General features: G+C 43.6%; 3 protein-coding genes across 3 annotated transcripts in view; all 3 read right to left on the reverse strand.

Annotated features, from left to right (window-relative positions):
• Positions 1 to 556: 556 nt before the first annotated feature.
• LOC115175766 (nuclear transport factor 2) lies at positions 557 to 5,462 on the reverse strand. The gene is made up of 5 exons (XM_029735249.1): positions 5,357 to 5,462; positions 4,697 to 4,817; positions 3,623 to 3,694; positions 3,415 to 3,513; positions 557 to 1,095 (listed from the first exon to the last, which is right to left on the reverse strand). The coding sequence occupies exons 2-5, from the start codon at positions 4,793 to 4,795 to the stop codon at positions 979 to 981; spliced, it is 387 nt and encodes a 128-aa protein (XP_029591109.1). The 5' UTR covers positions 4,796 to 4,817; positions 5,357 to 5,462; the 3' UTR covers positions 557 to 978.
• Positions 5,463 to 5,843: 381 nt separating this feature from the next.
• On the reverse strand, positions 5,844 to 14,984 carry LOC115175765 (biogenesis of lysosome-related organelles complex 1 subunit 4). Its single transcript, XM_029735248.1, has 5 exons — positions 14,621 to 14,984; positions 14,394 to 14,465; positions 13,467 to 13,568; positions 12,983 to 13,117; positions 5,844 to 7,389 (listed from the first exon to the last, which is right to left on the reverse strand). Exons 1-5 carry the CDS (start codon positions 14,912 to 14,914, stop codon positions 7,294 to 7,296), a joined length of 699 nt encoding a protein of 232 aa, XP_029591108.1. The 5' UTR covers positions 14,915 to 14,984; the 3' UTR covers positions 5,844 to 7,293.
• A 208-nt stretch (positions 14,985 to 15,192) lies between these two features.
• LOC115175767 (partitioning defective 6 homolog gamma) overlaps positions 15,193 to 18,843 on the reverse strand; it is a 43,251-nt gene continuing 39,600 nt past the window's right edge. The window contains exon 3 of the mRNA XM_029735250.1: positions 15,193 to 18,249. Within this exon, the coding sequence (XP_029591110.1) occupies positions 17,168 to 18,249 (1,082 nt within the window). The 3' untranslated portion in view covers positions 15,193 to 17,167. The remainder of the gene's footprint in view (positions 18,250 to 18,843) is intronic.

Raw genomic sequence — 18,843 nt, forward strand, 5'->3', positions numbered from 1 at the left:
CTATAGAGTGCCATTTCAGACGCAGACTGAACTAGGGACTTGCTCAATAACATACTCCTTGTGTCCTCGTCTCCTCAAAACCCATTGGATGAGAAAGCCAGAGGTCCTTCTGACCTCGAACGGGAAGACGAGGAAAGTGGACGTGAGGCGTGTGCAATTGAGATCTTCCCATAGGGAAGTCTCCAGCCAGGTACAGACTGTCATAAATGGCTGCTTCCTCATAGCGTTTTGATGCTGATCCAGGAGGCACATGTTCAAATGAAGGCCAGCCAGCTTCATCCTCGCTGTTTTCTTTTCTTTTTGTGTTATGAAGAGCCCTTGACCCTTATACACTAGTATAGTAAGGTATGTCATTCATCATGTAAACTCCTAAGTTTATCAGGCTGTGTGTCTGTTGTCTTGCAACACAAAATAAATGTCTGCTTACGAAATGGCAGCCTATATACTGCACTACTTTTGACTACGGCTAGTGCCCTATATAGGGAATAGGGCGCCGTTTTGGATGCCCTAGCTCTGGTCAAATGTACACTATACACAAATTATACAGGGAATAAGGTGCCATTTCAGATATGCAATTTATTGTTCACAGAATGGTAGCATTATGCCAAAAGCATCACTAAGAGGATCATCCATTCCTTTTTATAGAAACATCAACATTATGGTCCTAATAACAAGGCATGTATGGATGAAATGTTAGCCAATATTGGGAACTAATAGGGATAGTTTGAATAACAATAAGGCAAATTGTATCAAACGTATTTGGGAATGCATTTATTCTGTTGTGTTCCTGTGCATCATTCACCATCACTGTAACAGTTTGCAGTTAACTGTCCAGAACAGTCTTAAAATTGGTTAACATGAGCTTATTGAAGACAATAGAATCTGACAAGCATTCCCTAACAAAACACATACATGTAAAGTTGAAATGTAATATAAAAAGCTAACTCTCTGGAATGTACGTGATCCTTCCATTTCCTCCTATGCGCCAAAGTTATGTAGTGCCAATCTGAACATGTCGTTGGTGCAGATCCATTTGTTGTCCACGTTCTTCAGCAGGAAAGTTTGTTGAAATCCCATCACCTGGTCCGTGTCAGCCTTTTAAAGAAAAGAGAACAGATGAACATCATCCTCTACAAATATACTGCTCAAAAAAATAAAGGGAACACTTAAACAACACAATGTAGCTCCAAGTCAATCACACTTCTGTGAAATCAAACTGTCCACTTAGGAAGCAACACTGATTGACAATACATTTCACATGCTGTTCTGCAAATGGAATAGACAACAGGTGGAAATTATAGGCAATTAGCAAGACACCCCCAATAAAGGAGTGGTTCTGCAGGTGGTGACCACAGACCACTTCTCAGTTCCTATGCTTCCTGGCTGATGTTTTGGTCACTTTTGAATGCTGGCAGTGCTTTCACTCTAGTGGTAGCATGAGACGGAGTCTACAACCCACACAAGTGGCTCAGGTAGTGCAGCTCATCCAGGATGGCACATCAATGCGAGCTGTGGAAAGAAGGTCTGCTGTGTCTGTCAGCGTAGCGTCCAGAGCATGGAGGCGCTACCAGGAGACAGGCCAGTACATCAGGAGACGTGGAGGGGGCCGTAGGAGGGCAACAACCCAGCAGCAGGACCGCTACCTCCGCATTTTTGCAAGGAGGAGCACTGCCAGAGCCCTGCAAAATGACCTCCAGCAGGCCACAAATGTGCATGTGTCTGCTCAAACGGTCAGAAACAGACTCCATGAGGGTGGTATGAGGGCCCGACGTCCACAGGTGGGGGTTGTGCTAACAGCCCAACACCGTGCAGGACGTTTGGCATTTGCCAGAGAACACCAAGATTGGCAAATTCACCACTGGCGCCCTGTGCTCTTCACAGATGAAAGCAGGTTCACACTGAGCACATGTGACAGACGTGACAGAGTCTGGAGACGCCGTGGAGAACGTTCTGCTGCCTGCAACATCCTCCAGCATGACTGGTTTGGCGGTGGGTCAGTCATGGTGTGGGGTGGCATTTCTTTGGGGGGCTGCACAGCCCTCCATGTGCTTGCCAGAGGTAGCCTGACTGCCATTAGGTACCGAGATGAGATCCTCAGACCCCTTGTGAGACCATATGCTGGTGCGGTTGGCCCTGGGTTCCTCCTAATGCAAGACAATGCTAGACCTCATGTGGCTGGAGTGTGTCAGCAGTTCCTGCAAGAGGAAGGCATTGATGCTATGGACTGGCCCGTCCGTTCCCCAGACCTGAATCCAATTGAGCACATCTGGGACATCATGTCTCGCTCCATCCACCAATGCCACGTTGCACCACAGACTGTCCAGGAGTTGGCGGATGCTTTAGTCCAGGTCTGGGAGGAGATCCCTCAGGAGACCATCCGCCGCCTTATCAGGAGCATGCCCAGGCATTGTAGGGAGGTCATACAGGCACGTGGAGGCCACACACACACTACTGAGCCTCATTTTGACTTGTTTTAAGGCCATTACGTCAAAGTTGGATCAGCCTGTAGTGTGGTTTTCCACTTTAATTTTGAGTGTGACTCCAAATCCAGACCTCCATGGGTTGATAAATTGGATGTCCATTGATTATTTGTGTGATTTTGTTGTCAGCACATTAAACTATGTAAAGCAAAAAGTATTTAATAAGATTATTTCATTCAGATCTAGGATGTGTTATTTTAGTGTTCCCTTTATTTTTTTGAGCAGTGTAGTTTACTCAACTACATTACATACAGTAGAAATTAACCATAACAGGCCCCATCGATTTGATTTATTTAAAGTTTATTATAGTTAAAGGGATACTTCGGGAATATGGCAATGAGGCCCTTTACTTCCCCAGAGTCAGATTAACTTGTGGAAACCATTTTTATCTTTCTGCTAGCAGATACCATAGACTTCCAGTCATTTTACTAACGCTAGTTAGCAACTTCCTTCATAGTGCACGCAGACAAAAATGGTATCCACAAATTCATGTGACTCTACGAATGTAAATAAACGGCCTCATTGCCAAAATCCCAAAGTATCCAAAGTATCCCTTTAAACTCAAGCATCTTCAGGTGCTATTGAAATTAAAACAGGAGCAGCTCCTTCCATGAAAAGCTCCCGCAATTCAACGTGCGCCGTTTCAGCCCCAGCGTGCAGATAGCAATACCCAGTGGAACAGGTGTCACTGTGCTAGCTTAGCAGCTTAATTTCTTCCCTCAACTTGCCACTGACTTCGTTTGAACTACGGTCCTCTGCCTCGCAAAAACAGTTAACACACGTGACCGCCAACTCTAAAACGTATACACCAGCTGTGTCACTGAAAAGGATGCAAAATCACTGGCACCATCTTAAGCTGTGGTTGAGTTTCTGGTATGAACTCTTATGCCAGCGAGTCACAGAACGTGCGTCCACTACTTTTGAAACAACCTACCTTGAGCTGTCCCATCACCATGCTCATCACACAGCTGTCTGGCGTGGGCTGGTGGTCCTGTGCGGTGATGCTGTGCTGGATCGACTGGAACGGTAAACTCTGCAGTAAGGGAGACAATAAGGTCTATATGTCTGTACCATGTGAAATAATGAAGTTATGCATTATAATTAGTTAGATGAAGTGCAGCTTAAATGAAGATGTCACTTACAGTGATCTTCTCCATAATGGCTTTGTGCCCCTGGAAACCAACTCCTTCCCATGTTAAACATGATGCATCAGTCTGGAAACACACAGTCATTTATTAAGACTGAGCTCTCACTGAACTTATCAGTTACACACTGAACAACATGAGCAGGGGTATATCCATTAGTTTTGCAACAGAAACCGTTTAGCATTTACTCTAGGAACCAAACGGGGAGGGACCTACCCAAATTTGTCCAATAGAAACTCTTGTTATCGTTGCAAAACATTTTCCGTTTACAACTGAATCTGACTAATGAATACACACCAGGGGTCCATCTCAAAAGTATTTCCTTGAGTCCTTGTTTCCTTTTCATCCATGCCACTTTATCAAAGCCGTTTGAAGGATAGATCTAGATCATCTCTCAGTTCCATTACATTACACAAGAGTCATTGGACGAAGTCGTCTTCTATACGGGGGAGTTTTGTTAAGAGTCCAGACGCTGACGTCACTTGCAGTACAGTTTCGCAAGGATAAGTACCTTATAATTTTCAAAAAACTAAAATGTACACCTTGATAGGGTTATGTCCATGTTACTGCGCTTGTTTACAGAAAACAGACAGATGACAAGAGGTGACCACCTGTGCTACCTAGCATGCCACAAACACCTGTGTGTAAGTGTAACTCAGGAAGTGTAGCAGAACTGTAGTTTGGCCAGATGGAAGCAACCATAGCTGTATGGATCTGCAAAAAAAATGCTACAGTAATTGTACGTTTTATTTGAAGGATGCTCTCGATGAAAGATAAGGGCCCTATGTTCATGTTTCGAAAAACTTATCACAAGCGATGATTGACATTTCTAAACGTTAAAACAGCGTCAGATAGTAGTTCACATGAGCCAGTCGTGGGCGAAGCTAATGGCTGAAAACTGTAGGGAGAAGGCAGAATGCCTTCTAGAGTTTAAGAGCTATTTGGAGGGTAGTCCCAGGGGAGGATGCAAGGAATTGAGATTTGAGATTTACCCAAAGGTTTCCAGATGACAAAGTTGGTCCATGAAACACCATTAAACATCTCTGAACGTGTTGAAATGAAAATACTCACATAGAGGTCAGCAAGTTTGGTTCTATCAGAATCAAACTGTTGGTAATAATGTTGCACAAAGCCTGCACCTATCTGCTCCCACACCGGTTTGCTTGCCATGGTTCAACGTGCAGGTTGGAATCTGAAGAGGAAAACGCGCCATGAATATGAGGTAGTCAGCAGCACATTCTTTATACCTGGTGATGAGCACACCCCACGTGTTTCAGAATCACCCTGAATTATTGGAATTACAATCAATCAATGGAAGTTATACACTTATCAAGAGAACATCAGCACGAGAATGGCTTCCTATATCTCGGAAATGTATAGGAAAAGCGCATTGGACCAGTAACCAAAAGGTTGTTGGTTCAAATCCCCGAGCCGACTAGGTTAATAATCTGTCGATGTGCCCCTTGAGCAAGGCACTTAACCCTAATAGCACATATACGTAGCTCTGGATAAGAGCGTCTGCTAAATGACTAAAATGGAAACGCTAGCTTGTTAGCTAGCAAGTTAACGTAGCTATATAGCTAGCTCGCTAAACTCATTTAAAGTCAGTACATCATTCCACTCAGAAAATGACAGCTAAACTTTCACTTTGCATTGCAAGTAATAATTTCCCTTTATAAGGTAAACGCGGTTATTCCTTAATGGTTGTTTAAAACTTAATATGAAACTTACCTTAATATGCAACTAGCTAGCAATCCAGTGTGGATGCACGCCTTTCCCGCTTCATCCGGAATACAGGTCGTGCTGTCATATACAGGACTAAACGACCAATAGAGGCGCGCCTAGGTTCGATTGACGGGTACCTAAGAGCGTGAATGCCCCCCGAAAGGGCGTTTTACTTCAGTGCAACCAACCTTGGTAATCAATTATTTTCAGCTCATTGATAATAAAATGTATATAAATATTAAATTAGTTGTGTTCAATATTATGTCAGTAAATGTGGACAATTGTGAGTTAATGGATATGACAATGTATACTTTTGTATAACATTAATAATTTGAAGTTATTTTACACAGATTTATGGAGCCAAAGTGAAAGTGACAAAATTGTGCTTCATGTTGCAGCTAGCTGTGCATAACTGCTACCTCTTATATATTTTGATATCTGTAGTGACACTCAATAACATCTTTCCAGATGAGGGTTTACTGAAAGTCAATCAAGAACAAAGAAACCACTTTATTTGTAATTATTTGGTATGATGATCATTAGTGACAAAAGTAAAAAAATAATATACAATTATCACAAAAGAGTATGTTAAACAAATAAATGTTGCTTGGTGCAGTGTGTGGAGGGTTTACTGAAAGTCAATCAAGAACAAAGAAACCACTTTATTTGTAATTATTTGGTATGATGATCATTAGTGACAAAAGTTAAAAAAAAAAAATACAATAATAACAAAAGAGTATGTTAAACAAATAAATGTTGCTTGGTGCAGTGTGTGGAGGGTTTACTGAAAGTCAATCAAGAACAAAGAAACCACTTTATTTGTAATTATTTGGTATGATGATCATTAGTGACAAAAGTAAAAAAATAATATACAATTATCACAAAATAGTATGTTAAACAAATAAATGTTGCTTGGTGCAGTGTGTGGAGGGTTTACTGAAAGTCAATCAAGAACAAAGAAACCACTTTATTTGTAATTATTTGGTATGATGATCATTAGTGACAAAAGTAAAAAAAAATAATATACAATAATCACAAAAGAGTATGTTAAACAAATAAATGTTGCTTGGTGCAGTGTGTGGAGGGTTTACTGAAAGTCAATCAAGAACAAAGAAACCACTTTATTTGTAATTATTTGGTATGATGATCATTAGTGACAAAAGTAAAAAAATAATATACAATTATCACAAAAGAGTATGTTAAACAAATAAATGTTGCTTGGTGCAGTGTGTGGAGAATTACAAATAGCCAATTCCACTCCAGCATTAGGCCATACAATCAGGAAACAATAGCATTCTAAAAGATGTCTACAGACAGAATGTCACTAAAACTACCATATCATGTTAAGGTTTAGTCAAGCTTGAACATCATATACTTCAAATCATACTGTTGGTGAGAGTACAAGTGTGATGATTAATATAATTTTCCTGACAGCAATTCAATATGTGACCACAAGATCAGAAATGGGGAAACACTTGGAGGAACTTGGAAAAACTGTCTTAAAAAATAAATCTTTAGATCAATAACATCATTTTCCTATTTCAGGTGTTCGCATCCAATAAGAGTCTGATTTCTTCAGCATCTTCACAGCCACTTGTGAGAGAGAAAGAGAGAGAGAGCCAACACTATATTGCTAGTTGAAATTGTTGCACCTCAGATCCTCCAGTCCAGAGCACATTAGAATGATTGTCCCGATAGTCAGGTCCAGAGCCATATCCATCTCAATCTATGGCTCTGGTCCAGTTCAGACAGCCATGAAGACTGAAGTCCCCTGGCCTAGAGAAGGAGTTAGGCTGACCATTGCATGTGTGATGTGTGGGAGCTGCAGGCCTGTTTCAAGTTACCTTCTAAATGGCACCCTATATAGTGCACTATTGTTGACAAGAGCCCTATGGGACCTGGTCAATACTATAAAGGAATAGGGTGTCATTTCAGACAAACTTTCAGTGTCCTGGGTGTTGGGTGAAATAATCATCTGTTTTGAACACTGGGGGAAGCTCCTGATCATGCTGCTGATGCCTTCTGGGGCTGGCTGGTTTCTGCAGAGATAAATAATATGGCTCATAATTTATATCCACTGAGAGCAATGTATAGGCCATGAGACCTACCATTAAATACAAAATAAAAAACATTACTAAAGCAATTAAAAAGTAAAAAAAATAAATCATGAATAGCAGATGATCATAGGGAGATATGAACCAGTATCTGTGTGTTAGGGACCTCTCTAATGCCCAGAAAGCTCCGGTTCAAACTCACATTCACCAGCTCTGCAAGCATTATAATGTCAAAATACATTCGTTGATCACCATATATGGAGTTTAGCTGAGCAACCATCTTCATGTACTGACAGGCAATCAAAAAAAATGCCTCTTCGGCACCTTCAAAAGTTTGTCACGTGCGCCGAATACAACAGGTGTAGACCTAACAGTGAAATGCTTACTTACAGGCCCTAACCAACAGTGCAAATTTTAAGTAAATAAATTGGTATTAAGTGAATAATAGACAAGAAATGAAAACAACCGTAAAAAGACAAAATAACAGTAGCGAGGCTATAACAGTAGCGAGGCTATATACAGGCACCGGTTAGTCGGGCTAATAGAGGCAACACGTTCATGTAGGTATAGTTAAAGTGACTATGCATATATGATAAACAGAGTAGCAGCAGTGTGAAATAGGGGATGGCGGGACACAATGCAGATAGTCCGGGTAGCCAATGTGCGGGGGCACCGGTTAGTCGGGCTAATTGAGGTAATAAACTCAGCAAAAAAAGAAATGTCACTTTTTCAGGACCCTGTCTTTCAAAGATAATTCGTAAAAATCCAAATAACTTCACAGATCTTCATTGTAAAAGGTTTAAATGATGTTTCCCATGCTTGTTCAATGAACCATAAACAATTAATGAACATGCACCTGTGGAACGGTCATTAAGACACTAACAGCTTACAGACGGTAAGCAATTAAGGTCACAGTTATGAAAACTTAGGACACTGAAGAGGCCTTTCTACTGACTCTGAAAAAGACCAAAAGAAAGATGCCCAGGGTCCCTGCTCATCTGCGTGAACGTGCCTTAGGCATGCTGCAAAGAGGCATGAGGACTGCAGATGTGGCCAGGGCAATAAATTGAAATGTCCGTACTGTGAGACGCCTAAGACAGCGCTACAGGGAGACAGGACGGACAGCTGATCGCCCTCACAGTGGCAGACCACGTGTAACAACACCTGCACAGGATCGGTACATCTGAACATCACACCTGCGGGACAAGTACAGGATGACAACAACAACTGCCAGAGTTACATTAGGAATGCACAATCCCTCCATCAGTGCTCAGACTGTCCGCAATAGGCTGAGAGAGGCTGGACTGAGGGCTTGTAGGCCTGTTGTAAGGCAGGTCTTCACCAGACATCACTGGCAACAACGTCGCCTATGGGCACAAAACCACCGACGCTAGACCAGACATGACTGAAAAAAAGTGCTCCTAACTGACGAGTCACGGTTTTGTCTCACCAGGGGTGATGGTCGGATTTGCGTTTAACGTAAAAGGAATGAGCGTTACACTGAGGCCTGTACTCTGGAGAGGGATCGATTTGGAGGTGGAGGGTCCGTCATGGTCTGGGGCGGTGTGTCACAGCATCATCAGACTGCCTGCAATGACAACAAGCTCAATCTCAACGCTGTGCGTTACAGGAGAGACATCCTCCTCTCTCATGTGGTACCCTTCCTGCAGGCTCACCCTGACATGACTCTCCAGCATGACAATGCCACCAGCCATACTGCTCGTTCTGTGCGTGATATCCTGCAAGACAGGAATGTCAGTGTTCTGCCATGGCCAGCGAAGAGCCCGGATCTCAATCCCATTGAGCACGTCTGGGACCTGTTGGATCGGAGGGTGAGGGCTAGGGCCATTCCCCCCAGAAATGTCCGGGAACTTGCAGGTTCCTTGGTGGAAGAGTGTGGTAACAACTCACAGCAAGAATTGGCAAATCTGGTGGAGTCCATGAGGAGGAGATGCACTGCAGTACTTAATGCAGCTGGTGGCCACACCAGATACTGACTGTTACTTTTGATTTTGACCCCCCTTTGTTCAGGGAAACATTATTCCATTTCTGTTAGTCATATGTCTGTGGAACTTATTCAGTTTATGTCTCAATTGTTGAAACTTGTTATGTACACAAATATTTACACGTTAAGTTTGCTGAACATAAACGCAGTTGACAGTGAGAGGACGTTTGTTTTTTTGCTGAGTTCATGTACATGAATGTATAGTTAAAGTGACTAAGCATAGATGATAAACAGAGAGTAGCAGCAGCGTAAAAAAGGGGTTGGGGAGGGACAATGCAAATAGTCCGGGTAGCCATTTCATTACCTGTTCAGGAGTCTTATGGCTTGGGGGTAAAAGCTGTTGAGAAGCCTTTTTGTTCTAGACTTGGCGCTCCGGTGCCACTTGCCATGCGGTAGCAGAGATAAGTCTATGACGGGGGTGGCTGGGGTCTTTGACAATATTTAGGGCCTTCCTCTGACACCGCCTGGTGTAGAGGTCCTGGATGGCAGGCAGCTTAGCCCCAGTGATGTACCGGGCCGTACGCACTTCCCTCTGTAGTGCCTTGTGGTCGGAGGCCGAGCAGTTGCCATACCAGGCAGTGATGCAGCCAGTCAGGATGCTCTCGATGGTGCAGCTGTAGAACCTTTTGAGGATCTGAGGACCCTTGCCAAATCTTTTTTAGTTTCCTGAGGGGGGTAAGGCGTTGTCGTGCCCTCTTCACGACTGTCTTGGTGTGTTTGGACCATGTTAGTTTGTTGGTGATGTGGACACCAAGGAACTTGAAGCTCTCAACCTTCTCCACTACAGCCCTGTCGATGAGAATGGGGGCATGCTCGGTCCTCCTTTTCCTGTAGTCCACAATCATCTCCGTTGTCTTGATCACGTTGAGGGATAGGTTGTTATTCTGGCACCACACGGCCTGGTCTCTGACCTCCTCCATATAGGCTGTCTCGTCGTTGATCAGGCCTACCACGGTTGTGTCATCTGTTGTGTCAACTTAATGACAGTGTTGGAGTCGTGCCTGGCCACGCAGTCGTGGGTGAACAGGGAGTACAGGAGGGGACTGAGCACGCACCCCTGAGGGGCCCCCGTGTTGAGAATCAGCGTGGCGGATGTGTTGTTACCTACCTTTACCACCTGGGGTCAGCCCATCAGGAAGTCCAGGATCCAGTTGCAGAGGGAGGTGTTTAGTCCCAGGATCCTTAGCTTAGTGATGAGCTTCGTGGGCACTATGGTGTTGAACGCTGAGCTGTAGTCAATGAATAGCATTCTCACGTAGGTGTTTCTTTTGTCCAGGTGGGAAAGGGCAGTGTGAAGTGCAATAGAGATTGCATCATCTGTGGATCTGTTTGGGTGGTATGCAAATTGGAGTGGGTCTAGGGTTTCTGGGATAATGGTGTTAATGTGAGCCATTACCAGCCTTTCAAAGCACTTCATGACTACGGACGTGAAGGCAGATTACCTTAGTGTTCTTGGGCACAGGGACTATGGTGGTCTGCTGAAACATGTTGGTATTACAGACTCAATCAGGGACATGTTGAAAATGTCAGTGAAGAAACCTGCCAGTTGGTCAGCACATGCCCGGAGCACACGTCCTGGTAATTCGTCTGGCCCCACAGCCTTGTGAATGTTGACCTGTGTAAAGGTCTTACTCACGTCGGCTACGGAGAGCGTGATCACACAGTCATCCGGAACAGCTAATGCTCTCATGCATGCCTCAGTGTTGCTTGCCTCGAAGCGAGCATAAAAGTGATTTAGTTCATCTGGTAAGCTCATGTCACTGGGCCGCTCGCGGCTGTACTTCCCTTTGTAGTCTGGAATAGTTTGCAGGCCCTGCCACACAAGACAAGTGTCGGAACCAGTGTAGTACAATTCAATCTTAGTTCTGTATTGGCGCTTTGCCTGTTTGATGGTTCGTCGGAGGGGATAGCAGGATTTCTTATAAGCTTCCGGGTTAGAGTCCCGCACCTTGAAAGCGGAGGTTCTACCCTTCAGCTCAGTGCGAATGTTGCCTATAATCCATGGCTTCTGGTTGGGGTATGTACGTACAGTCACTGTGGGAACGACGTCCTTGATGCACTTATTGATAAAGCCAGTGACTGATGTGGTGTACTACTCAATGCCATCGGCAGAATCCGGGAACATATTCCAGTCTATGCTAGCAAAACAGTCCTGTAGTTTAGCATCTGTTTCATCTGACCACTTTTTTATAGACCGAGTCACTGGTGCTTCCTGCTTTATTTTGTGCTTGTAAGCAGGAATCAGGAGGATAGAATTGTGGTCAGATTTGCTGTTGTATGCGTCTCTGTGTGTGGAGTACAGGTGATCTAGAATTTGTTCCCTCTGGTTGCGCATTTAACATGCTGAAATGAGGTAAAGCTGATTTAAGTTTCCCTGCATTAAAGTCCCCGGCCACTAGGAGCGCCGCCTCTGGGTGAGTGGTTTCCTGTTTGCTTATTTCCTTATACAGCTGACTGAGTGCGGTCTTAGTGCCAGCATCTGTCTGTGGTGGTAAATAAACAGCCACAAAAAATATAGATGAAAACTCTCTAGGCAAGTAGTGTGGTCTGCAGCTTATCATGAGATACTCTTCTTCAGGCGAGCAAAATCTAGGGACTTCCTTAGATTTCGTGCACCAGCTGTTGTTTACAAATATGCAGACCACCCCCCTCGTCTTACCGGAGTGTGCTGTTCTATCTAGCCTGTGCAGCGTATATCCCGCAAGCTGAATATCCATGTCGTCATTCAGCCACGATTCGGTGAAACATGAGTTTTTGATGTCAGGTTGGTAGGATATTCGTGATCGTACCTCGTCTAATTTATTGTCCAATGATTGTACGTTGGCAAGTAATACAGACGGTAAAGGCAGTCGGCGGATCCTTACGAGGCACCCCGCTCTGTGTCCTCTGTAGCTGTGTCTCCTTCTCTTGCCAATGACGGGGATTTTGGCCTTGTCGGGTGTCTGAAGTACATCCTGTGCGTCCTGCTTGTTGATGAATATCTTAATTTACTCCCGTTATGGCCGGTTGAGCTGTTGTATATTTCCGACCTGTGTGTGGCATTAATGAGTGGTTGGATGTGCCGAATAGGCATTTTTTCAGTTGCTTGTACATTTTTATTTAGAGACTTTTTTTGGACGTACATACCAGTCGTAACGGGATCAAATTAAGATAGTAGTTGCTCAGCGAAACTCCATATTTGGTGATCAACAAATGTATTTTGACATAACACTTGCAGAGCTGGTAAATGGGAGTTTGAATCTGAGCTTTCTGGACTTTAGAGAGGACTCTAACGCACAGATACTGGTTCAGGTGCAAAGGAGGTTGGTAGCACCTTAATTTGGGAGGACAGGTTCGTGGTAATGGCTGGAACGGAATAGTGGAATGGTATCAAATACATGGTTTCCATGTGTTTGATGCCATTCCATTCACTCAGTTTCAGCCATTATTATGAGCCGCCCTCCCCTCAGCAGCCTCCTGTGTTCAGGGGAGACGGTGATTAAGTATAGGAATAGAGATTTCACACTTCAAATAGAAAATGCCTTAATTGTTGACTGAAATGCTGATTGATTGGTTGGTTGATTAAATCCTCACATTTAGAAAGCCTGGGACATTCATGGTGCGGAACATCTTTCTGAAGGCACCCGGCAGGGTTCCTTGTTCCCTCTCTGCCTGAGTGACCTGGTCCTCCATGACATTCACGTTGGCACCTACAATCTTTACAAATGCCTAGACACAACACCAGGGAACAGGGTCAGATACAGTACTACCATATCAGTGTCCCAAATATAGTACATAGGGTGCCATTTGGTACACAGATCATGTCTGTGTAGCCTTCCCTGTAGCTCAGTTGGTAGAGCATGGTGTTTGCAACACCAGGGTTGTGGGTTCGATTCCCACGGGGGGCCAGCACAGAAAAAAAATGTATGATATGTATGAAATTGTATGAAATGTATGCATTCACTACTGTAAGTCGCTCTGGATAAGAGCGTCTGCTAAATGACTAAAATGTAAAAATGTAAAATGTCAATGAAAACATCCTGGTCATTATCAATTACATGAATTAAATCACACTTACATCCAACTTGTCAATCTTTCTGTATATTTGTCTCATCTCTTCTGATTTTCTATGTATTTGAGGTAAGTTCTCGTTGACAATCTGTGATGTGTCATTGCGGATCTATAACCAGAGGAAGAAAAGTTATTAATTTCTCACCCACTTTCACAGACGAGGACATGAACAGCACATACAGGGTTAGGCAAAAATTACAAAATACAATTACAAAATACCATAAAGATCAATGTGTCAAAATAAACTACAACATACTTGTAATTTGAAATGTGTTTAATTAAAATACATGTATTTTGTATTTTAAAATACAGAAATACATTTGCAAGTAGCTGGCCCGAACAGCAACAACATTCCCTGAACCGTTTACAGAAACATTAAATAAATTTTAATTGGTCACATACACACAGTTAAATGTTATTGCGAGTGTAGCGAAATGCTTGTAACTTTTTACTTGCTATAACTGTGATATGTTGTTATTTATCTCCCGTATTTGAATGCACTAAGTCACTCTGGATAAGAGTGTCTGCTAAATGACAAATGTATATATGAAAATACCAAAACGAACTGCAAAGCACACTTGATACTATTGGCTCATTAGAATAATAATCAGCATGCTTTGCAATTGTACATTGTTACATCTACAACTATATTTCGTTAATTTAGCAGATGCTCTTATCACACCATAGTGCCATCACACACCAATGCAGGGAGAGAAGGGGCTACACAATTGTGAACCACTATAGAAATAAATGGTATACCTAGAAAAGTATTATTGTATTTTGAAAATACAAAATACAGCTCTCGAAAGTATCTTCTTAAAAAAAATCTATTGGTATGTAGTTCAACTCAGTGTAATACAAATTGCACAGAAGTAATTGAAATGCATACTTCGCATACATTTAACAGAAATACTTCACATCTCTTAACACGTACCATGTCAAGCATTCCTACAAATTCATCCACCCTAGTCAGCATTTCCTCCAGACTTTTCTCCAAACACAGGATCTGGGGTATGGAAAGGACATGGTTATAACCACAGTCAAGTGACCTTTAACTTGGTTCACGCGTATCCACTTATAGCTAGCATGTCGCTATATTGCAACTCAGCATAGATAGGATGCTGTATTTTACCTCTATCGGAAAGGTTGATCAATTCTAACCTCATCTCCAGCAGTAGCTCTGATGTAGGAGGAGTAACTGAGAGCAGTGTGTCTCAGGATCTCATCCTCCTGGTTGTGGTCTGGGTCGGGCTCCGCGGAGTTGAAGCTCGGACTCTGCGAGACTGCTGCGCCGAAGCTGGGGCTATGCGACACGGTGCCACTGCTTAGGGCCTCGCTCAACATGGATAAACTGCTCGCACTCTGCGACACGAAGCCACTGTCCCGACTCACCTCGGCACTGGACTCCTCCAGCGGGGAGAGAAAACCTACCCTATTTTCCATCCTAGGCTCCATCTCTGCCCAGTTTCCTGATGTCGCCTTCTGCTACAGTGTTATGATTGTCAGATGATTAAATCACGTAGTTGAAACTGTGGATGGCGGCTTACAAGGGTCAAGTAGAACTAAGCGAAAAGGCGCAATTTTAAAATCAGGGCCGTTTCTCCCTCAAATTGAATTGTCAGTCTGATAATTGTTTCTAATGGACATTGAGTTATCACACAGGAAACGTTCATTTTCTTTCTATATCAGTCACCTGCAACAATGTTCTACGATATGAAAAACAGGAAAGCAAGCGCATTTAAAACCTTTATTTCCAAAAATTCTCTCCCCAAAAAATGACAAAACAGTAAGAAAATAAAATGAGCACAATATTCACAATACAATTCAAATTAATTGCATAAAGGGTTTGAATTTCAATTGTGGGAATTAGTTGAAGTGATACTTACAGTTTACTACGTTGAAAGTGCAACTAGGTCTACTAAATAATGATTGAGCAATTACAGATCAAGCCCTAATATCCATTCAACTATTGTTTACATTTGAGTGCTCAGTACATATCTGGGCTAAAATGAATTTAAAAAGGCACCAAGTGTTTTACAAACCTTTTCTCCAATGTATGTGTGGAGAACGTATTGAAATATCTGTACATCATCATAACATAGAATAAAAACAGTCCAGTTTACATGATATGCAGAAATATTCCCAATCATAATTATCCTCGTACCATTATACCTAATGGAATCACTTGTTCATAGGTCATCGTCTTTCTTGTAAAAATCTATTATAAAATCCTTATGTACATTAAAAAGATAGTAAAAAACAATAGACATTATTCCAGAAAAAATCTAGACGTTTCTGTAATAAATATAAAACCTGTAATATTTCTTAGGTGTGAATATGTGGGCCCACACTGAGTCGATGGTACTACCAGGAGGGGGCAGTGACCAATACATTATAGCACTACTCAACAGGGTTAAACTGACTGTCCATAGTGAAGAAATGCAGGGTATAACCTCAATATGGTCAGAAGACCACATTGTCAAGGTAACCGGAGCAGCCTTTGGTGAGAGGAAAAGGAAAGAGCAACAAAAAAAAGTACATGTTTGTGAACCAAAATGGGGTGATAATCCTATATTAATCCTGGGAGTACTAACATGGCGATTTAAAGAATTGAAACAAGACTGTTTAACAACAAAAAATGTGCAAACCTTGACAGCTTAAATGCTTTGACCTACAATGTGAATAATGGTGAGAAGAATCCCATACAAAAATCTAACCACAGATGGATGGCTTAGTGTCCCACATAATCCATATACTTCAAAGTCTACCATATCATGGATGGATGGATTGTGCTTGTAAATGAAAGTATAACTGGATCCGAACATGGATCTCAATGTGTGTGCCCAATAGTGTAGGAAAGTGAATGAGTGAGGTTAAGCAGACGCAAATTCAGGTGTTATCACCTTCACACTCTAGCAGTCCTGCCTGGTGTAACAGGGTTCACATCCCCCTCCCTGGTGTAACAGGGTTCACATCCCCCTCCCTGGTGTAACAGGGTTCACATCCCCCTGCCTGCTGTAACTAACAGGGTTCACAGCTGAGCCGAGGTGTCTTGAGTAAACAGTAAAGATAAGAGTATTTTTTTTCCAAAGAGCATGTTGCATTCCTGGAGTCCATTTTAGGAGCTTCACAAACAGAACTGGTGGAGAAGAGGAAACAGGATATAGACTAGGCCCATATTCAGTGTAGGAAGTATTCCTTGATAGCGGTTCAAAACGTACCAGGTATAAATGACTGCTGGTAAGGGAAGTAAGAGTTTTAGTACATGTGATAATCCAACACTTCTCATTAAAGCTTAGAATAATTTATTGGAATAGATACAGATGATTGATGAGAATCTTCCAGTTAAAATACAGAGATCGAGAATCAGTACAGACAGGCAGCATTTTACAGACACATAATTGTTCTTAAAAACAAAAGCTCAGGGTTGGTCCCAAAAAGAAGATGGCAATTCAGATTAAAAGTGGTCACTAAAGGATAGCAGGTGAATCCCATCAAGACATTTACAAGACATAGAAAACTTTCAAACAAACAATACAGAATAAACTCTTCTTTTTTCCTGGATTATTTGTCTTAGAAAAAATGTAAAGAAATTAGTAGGAGGTTTGAGGAACAATGTTCATTCTCATGGTGGATATACCGGGCAGGGGATGCTCCAGCTCACATCCAAGTGTGTGTGTGTGTGTTATAAAAGTGTAGGTGTGTGTATTATAGGGTGATGACGGTGCCATCCTCTTCCACCCCTCCCCGGGGCAGGGCCAGGCTGTGTCGAGGGTCCGTCCTCATGGTGCTGAGGATTTTATGGAGGCTGCCGTTGCTCTCCCGGAGGGCTGGGTTGCTGCTGTGGTGCTGGGAATGGTGGTGCTGGAGGGTGTGGGGCTGGTACTGTGGGTGCTGGAGGTTCAGGTCCCTGTGCAGCATATAGCTGAGGCTGCCGTGGTGGGAGAGGCCGTTGAGGCTGGGCTGGGAGTGGAAGGAGGGTTGGGAGTGGAAGGAGGGTTGGGAGTGGAAGGAGGCGGTGGAAACCACAGAGAGAGGTCGGGTAGGGGGGCTGGGGTGTTCCACGGGTGCTGGGGGAGAGGCTTGGGTGTGGGAGCGTGACGTTGATGCCACAGACACCACTGATGTGTTGGAGCGCCGCGACGGCCGCTTGAGGCTGCTCTCGATGACGATGTCTGACTCCTCGTCGCTTTCCAGCTCGTCGGCATAGCCGTGGGCACCGGTCGCCATGGCTGTGGTGGACAGGCTGGGGTAGCCGGTGGAACCGCTGCTGTCTGACGACTGACCGGAGCTGCCGGAGATTCGGCTGGCTCGCACCACGTTGTTCCGCTGGTTCACTGGCTTCACCGTGACAATCAGGTTGTGGCTGTTGGCAATCATCATGTCAGTCACCTGGTCCAGTGTCTTCCCAGTAACCTCGATGCCGTTGACCTCCAGGACCTCGTCGTTAACAGCCAGCAGGCCTGTGCTCTCAGCCAGGCCGCCAGGCACCATGCGGGAGATGAAGATCCCAGGAACCTTCTCCAGGCCATGGGGTGTCACCCGTACGCTGGTCCCGTCCCGGATGTAGAACCCTAGGGGTTTGTCGGAGCCGTGACGGTAGAGACGAACGCGGCGGTGGGACTCCGGCAAGATGTCCACATCGATGATGGAGGAGACTGGCCGGAAGTCCTGCGGCATTCCGATGCGGATGTGAGGTCGCTTCCTGTTGACGTCGTTCCTCAGCGCCACCACAGCCTTCTTCTTCCGGGTCAGAGAGTGGGTCCCGTAGCTGCTGTAGTCGACCTCCTCTGAAACACACAACATGAGAAATAGAACTGGTTAGAACCTTTTCTGAAACCCAGAACAGAAACCCAGAATATAACTGATTAGAACTGAAACACAGAACAGGAGAAACAGAACTGCTTAGAATCTCCTCTAAAACACAGAAAATATAGAACCCATTAAGACCTCCTCTGGAAGACAGGAGAAAACTGCTCAGAACCTTGTCTGAAACACAGAACAGAACTGCTTAGCTCTCAGGAACACTACATTTAACTGGAAGCATATGAGCCTCAAATGGTGAGCAGATGTTGCCTTTGAAAGAACACATCATACATAAGGTTTTATTTGCAGCAAGACATTTATGCAGCTCTCATTACCATACACATAAACAGGCCGTAGTTCAACCTCCTCTAACTCTACCCCTGGGTAAAACAAGTTTACCAGTCCCAATCTAAAGAAACACCCACACAAGGAGTTGAAGACAACGGGAAGTTTCTCATTAAAACCCTTCAGTTTGTTTAGGGTGAAATCCTTTCCCTCCACTCCAGAACAAAGATTTAACGGGGCTGAACTTGTAGCTGAACCTGTTGCACTCTGGGCCATAGAGAAAGCCTGATTGG

This window comes from Salmo trutta, chromosome 36 (genome assembly GCF_901001165.1).
Source record: "Salmo trutta chromosome 36, fSalTru1.1, whole genome shotgun sequence".
NCBI classification, from domain to species: domain Eukaryota; kingdom Metazoa; phylum Chordata; class Actinopteri; order Salmoniformes; family Salmonidae; genus Salmo; species Salmo trutta.

Bases quoted from the DNA above. Each gene is read 5' to 3' on its own strand.
- LOC115175766 (XM_029735249.1), bottom strand. From the start codon at position 4,795: ATGGCAAGCAAACCGGTGTGGGAGCAGATAGGTGCAGGCTTTGTGCAA. The intron at 3,695-4,696 runs GTGAGTATTTTC...GTGTGTTTCCAG, and splicing joins CCAAACTTGCTGACCTCTAT to ACTGATGCATCATGTTTAAC. The intron at 3,514-3,622 runs GTAAGTGACATC...CCCTTACTGCAG, and splicing joins CCATTATGGAGAAGATCACT to AGTTTACCGTTCCAGTCGAT.
- LOC115175765 (XM_029735248.1), bottom strand. From the start codon at position 14,914: ATGGAGCCTAGGATGGAAAATAGGGTAGGTTTTCTCTCCCCGCTGGAG. The intron at 13,118-13,466 runs GTAAGTGTGATT...TGTTGTGTCTAG, and splicing joins GAAAGATTGACAAGTTGGAT to GCATTTGTAAAGATTGTAGG. The intron at 7,390-12,982 runs GTGAGGATTTAA...TTATCTCTGCAG, and splicing joins ATGTCCCAGGCTTTCTAAAT to AAACCAGCCAGCCCCAGAAG.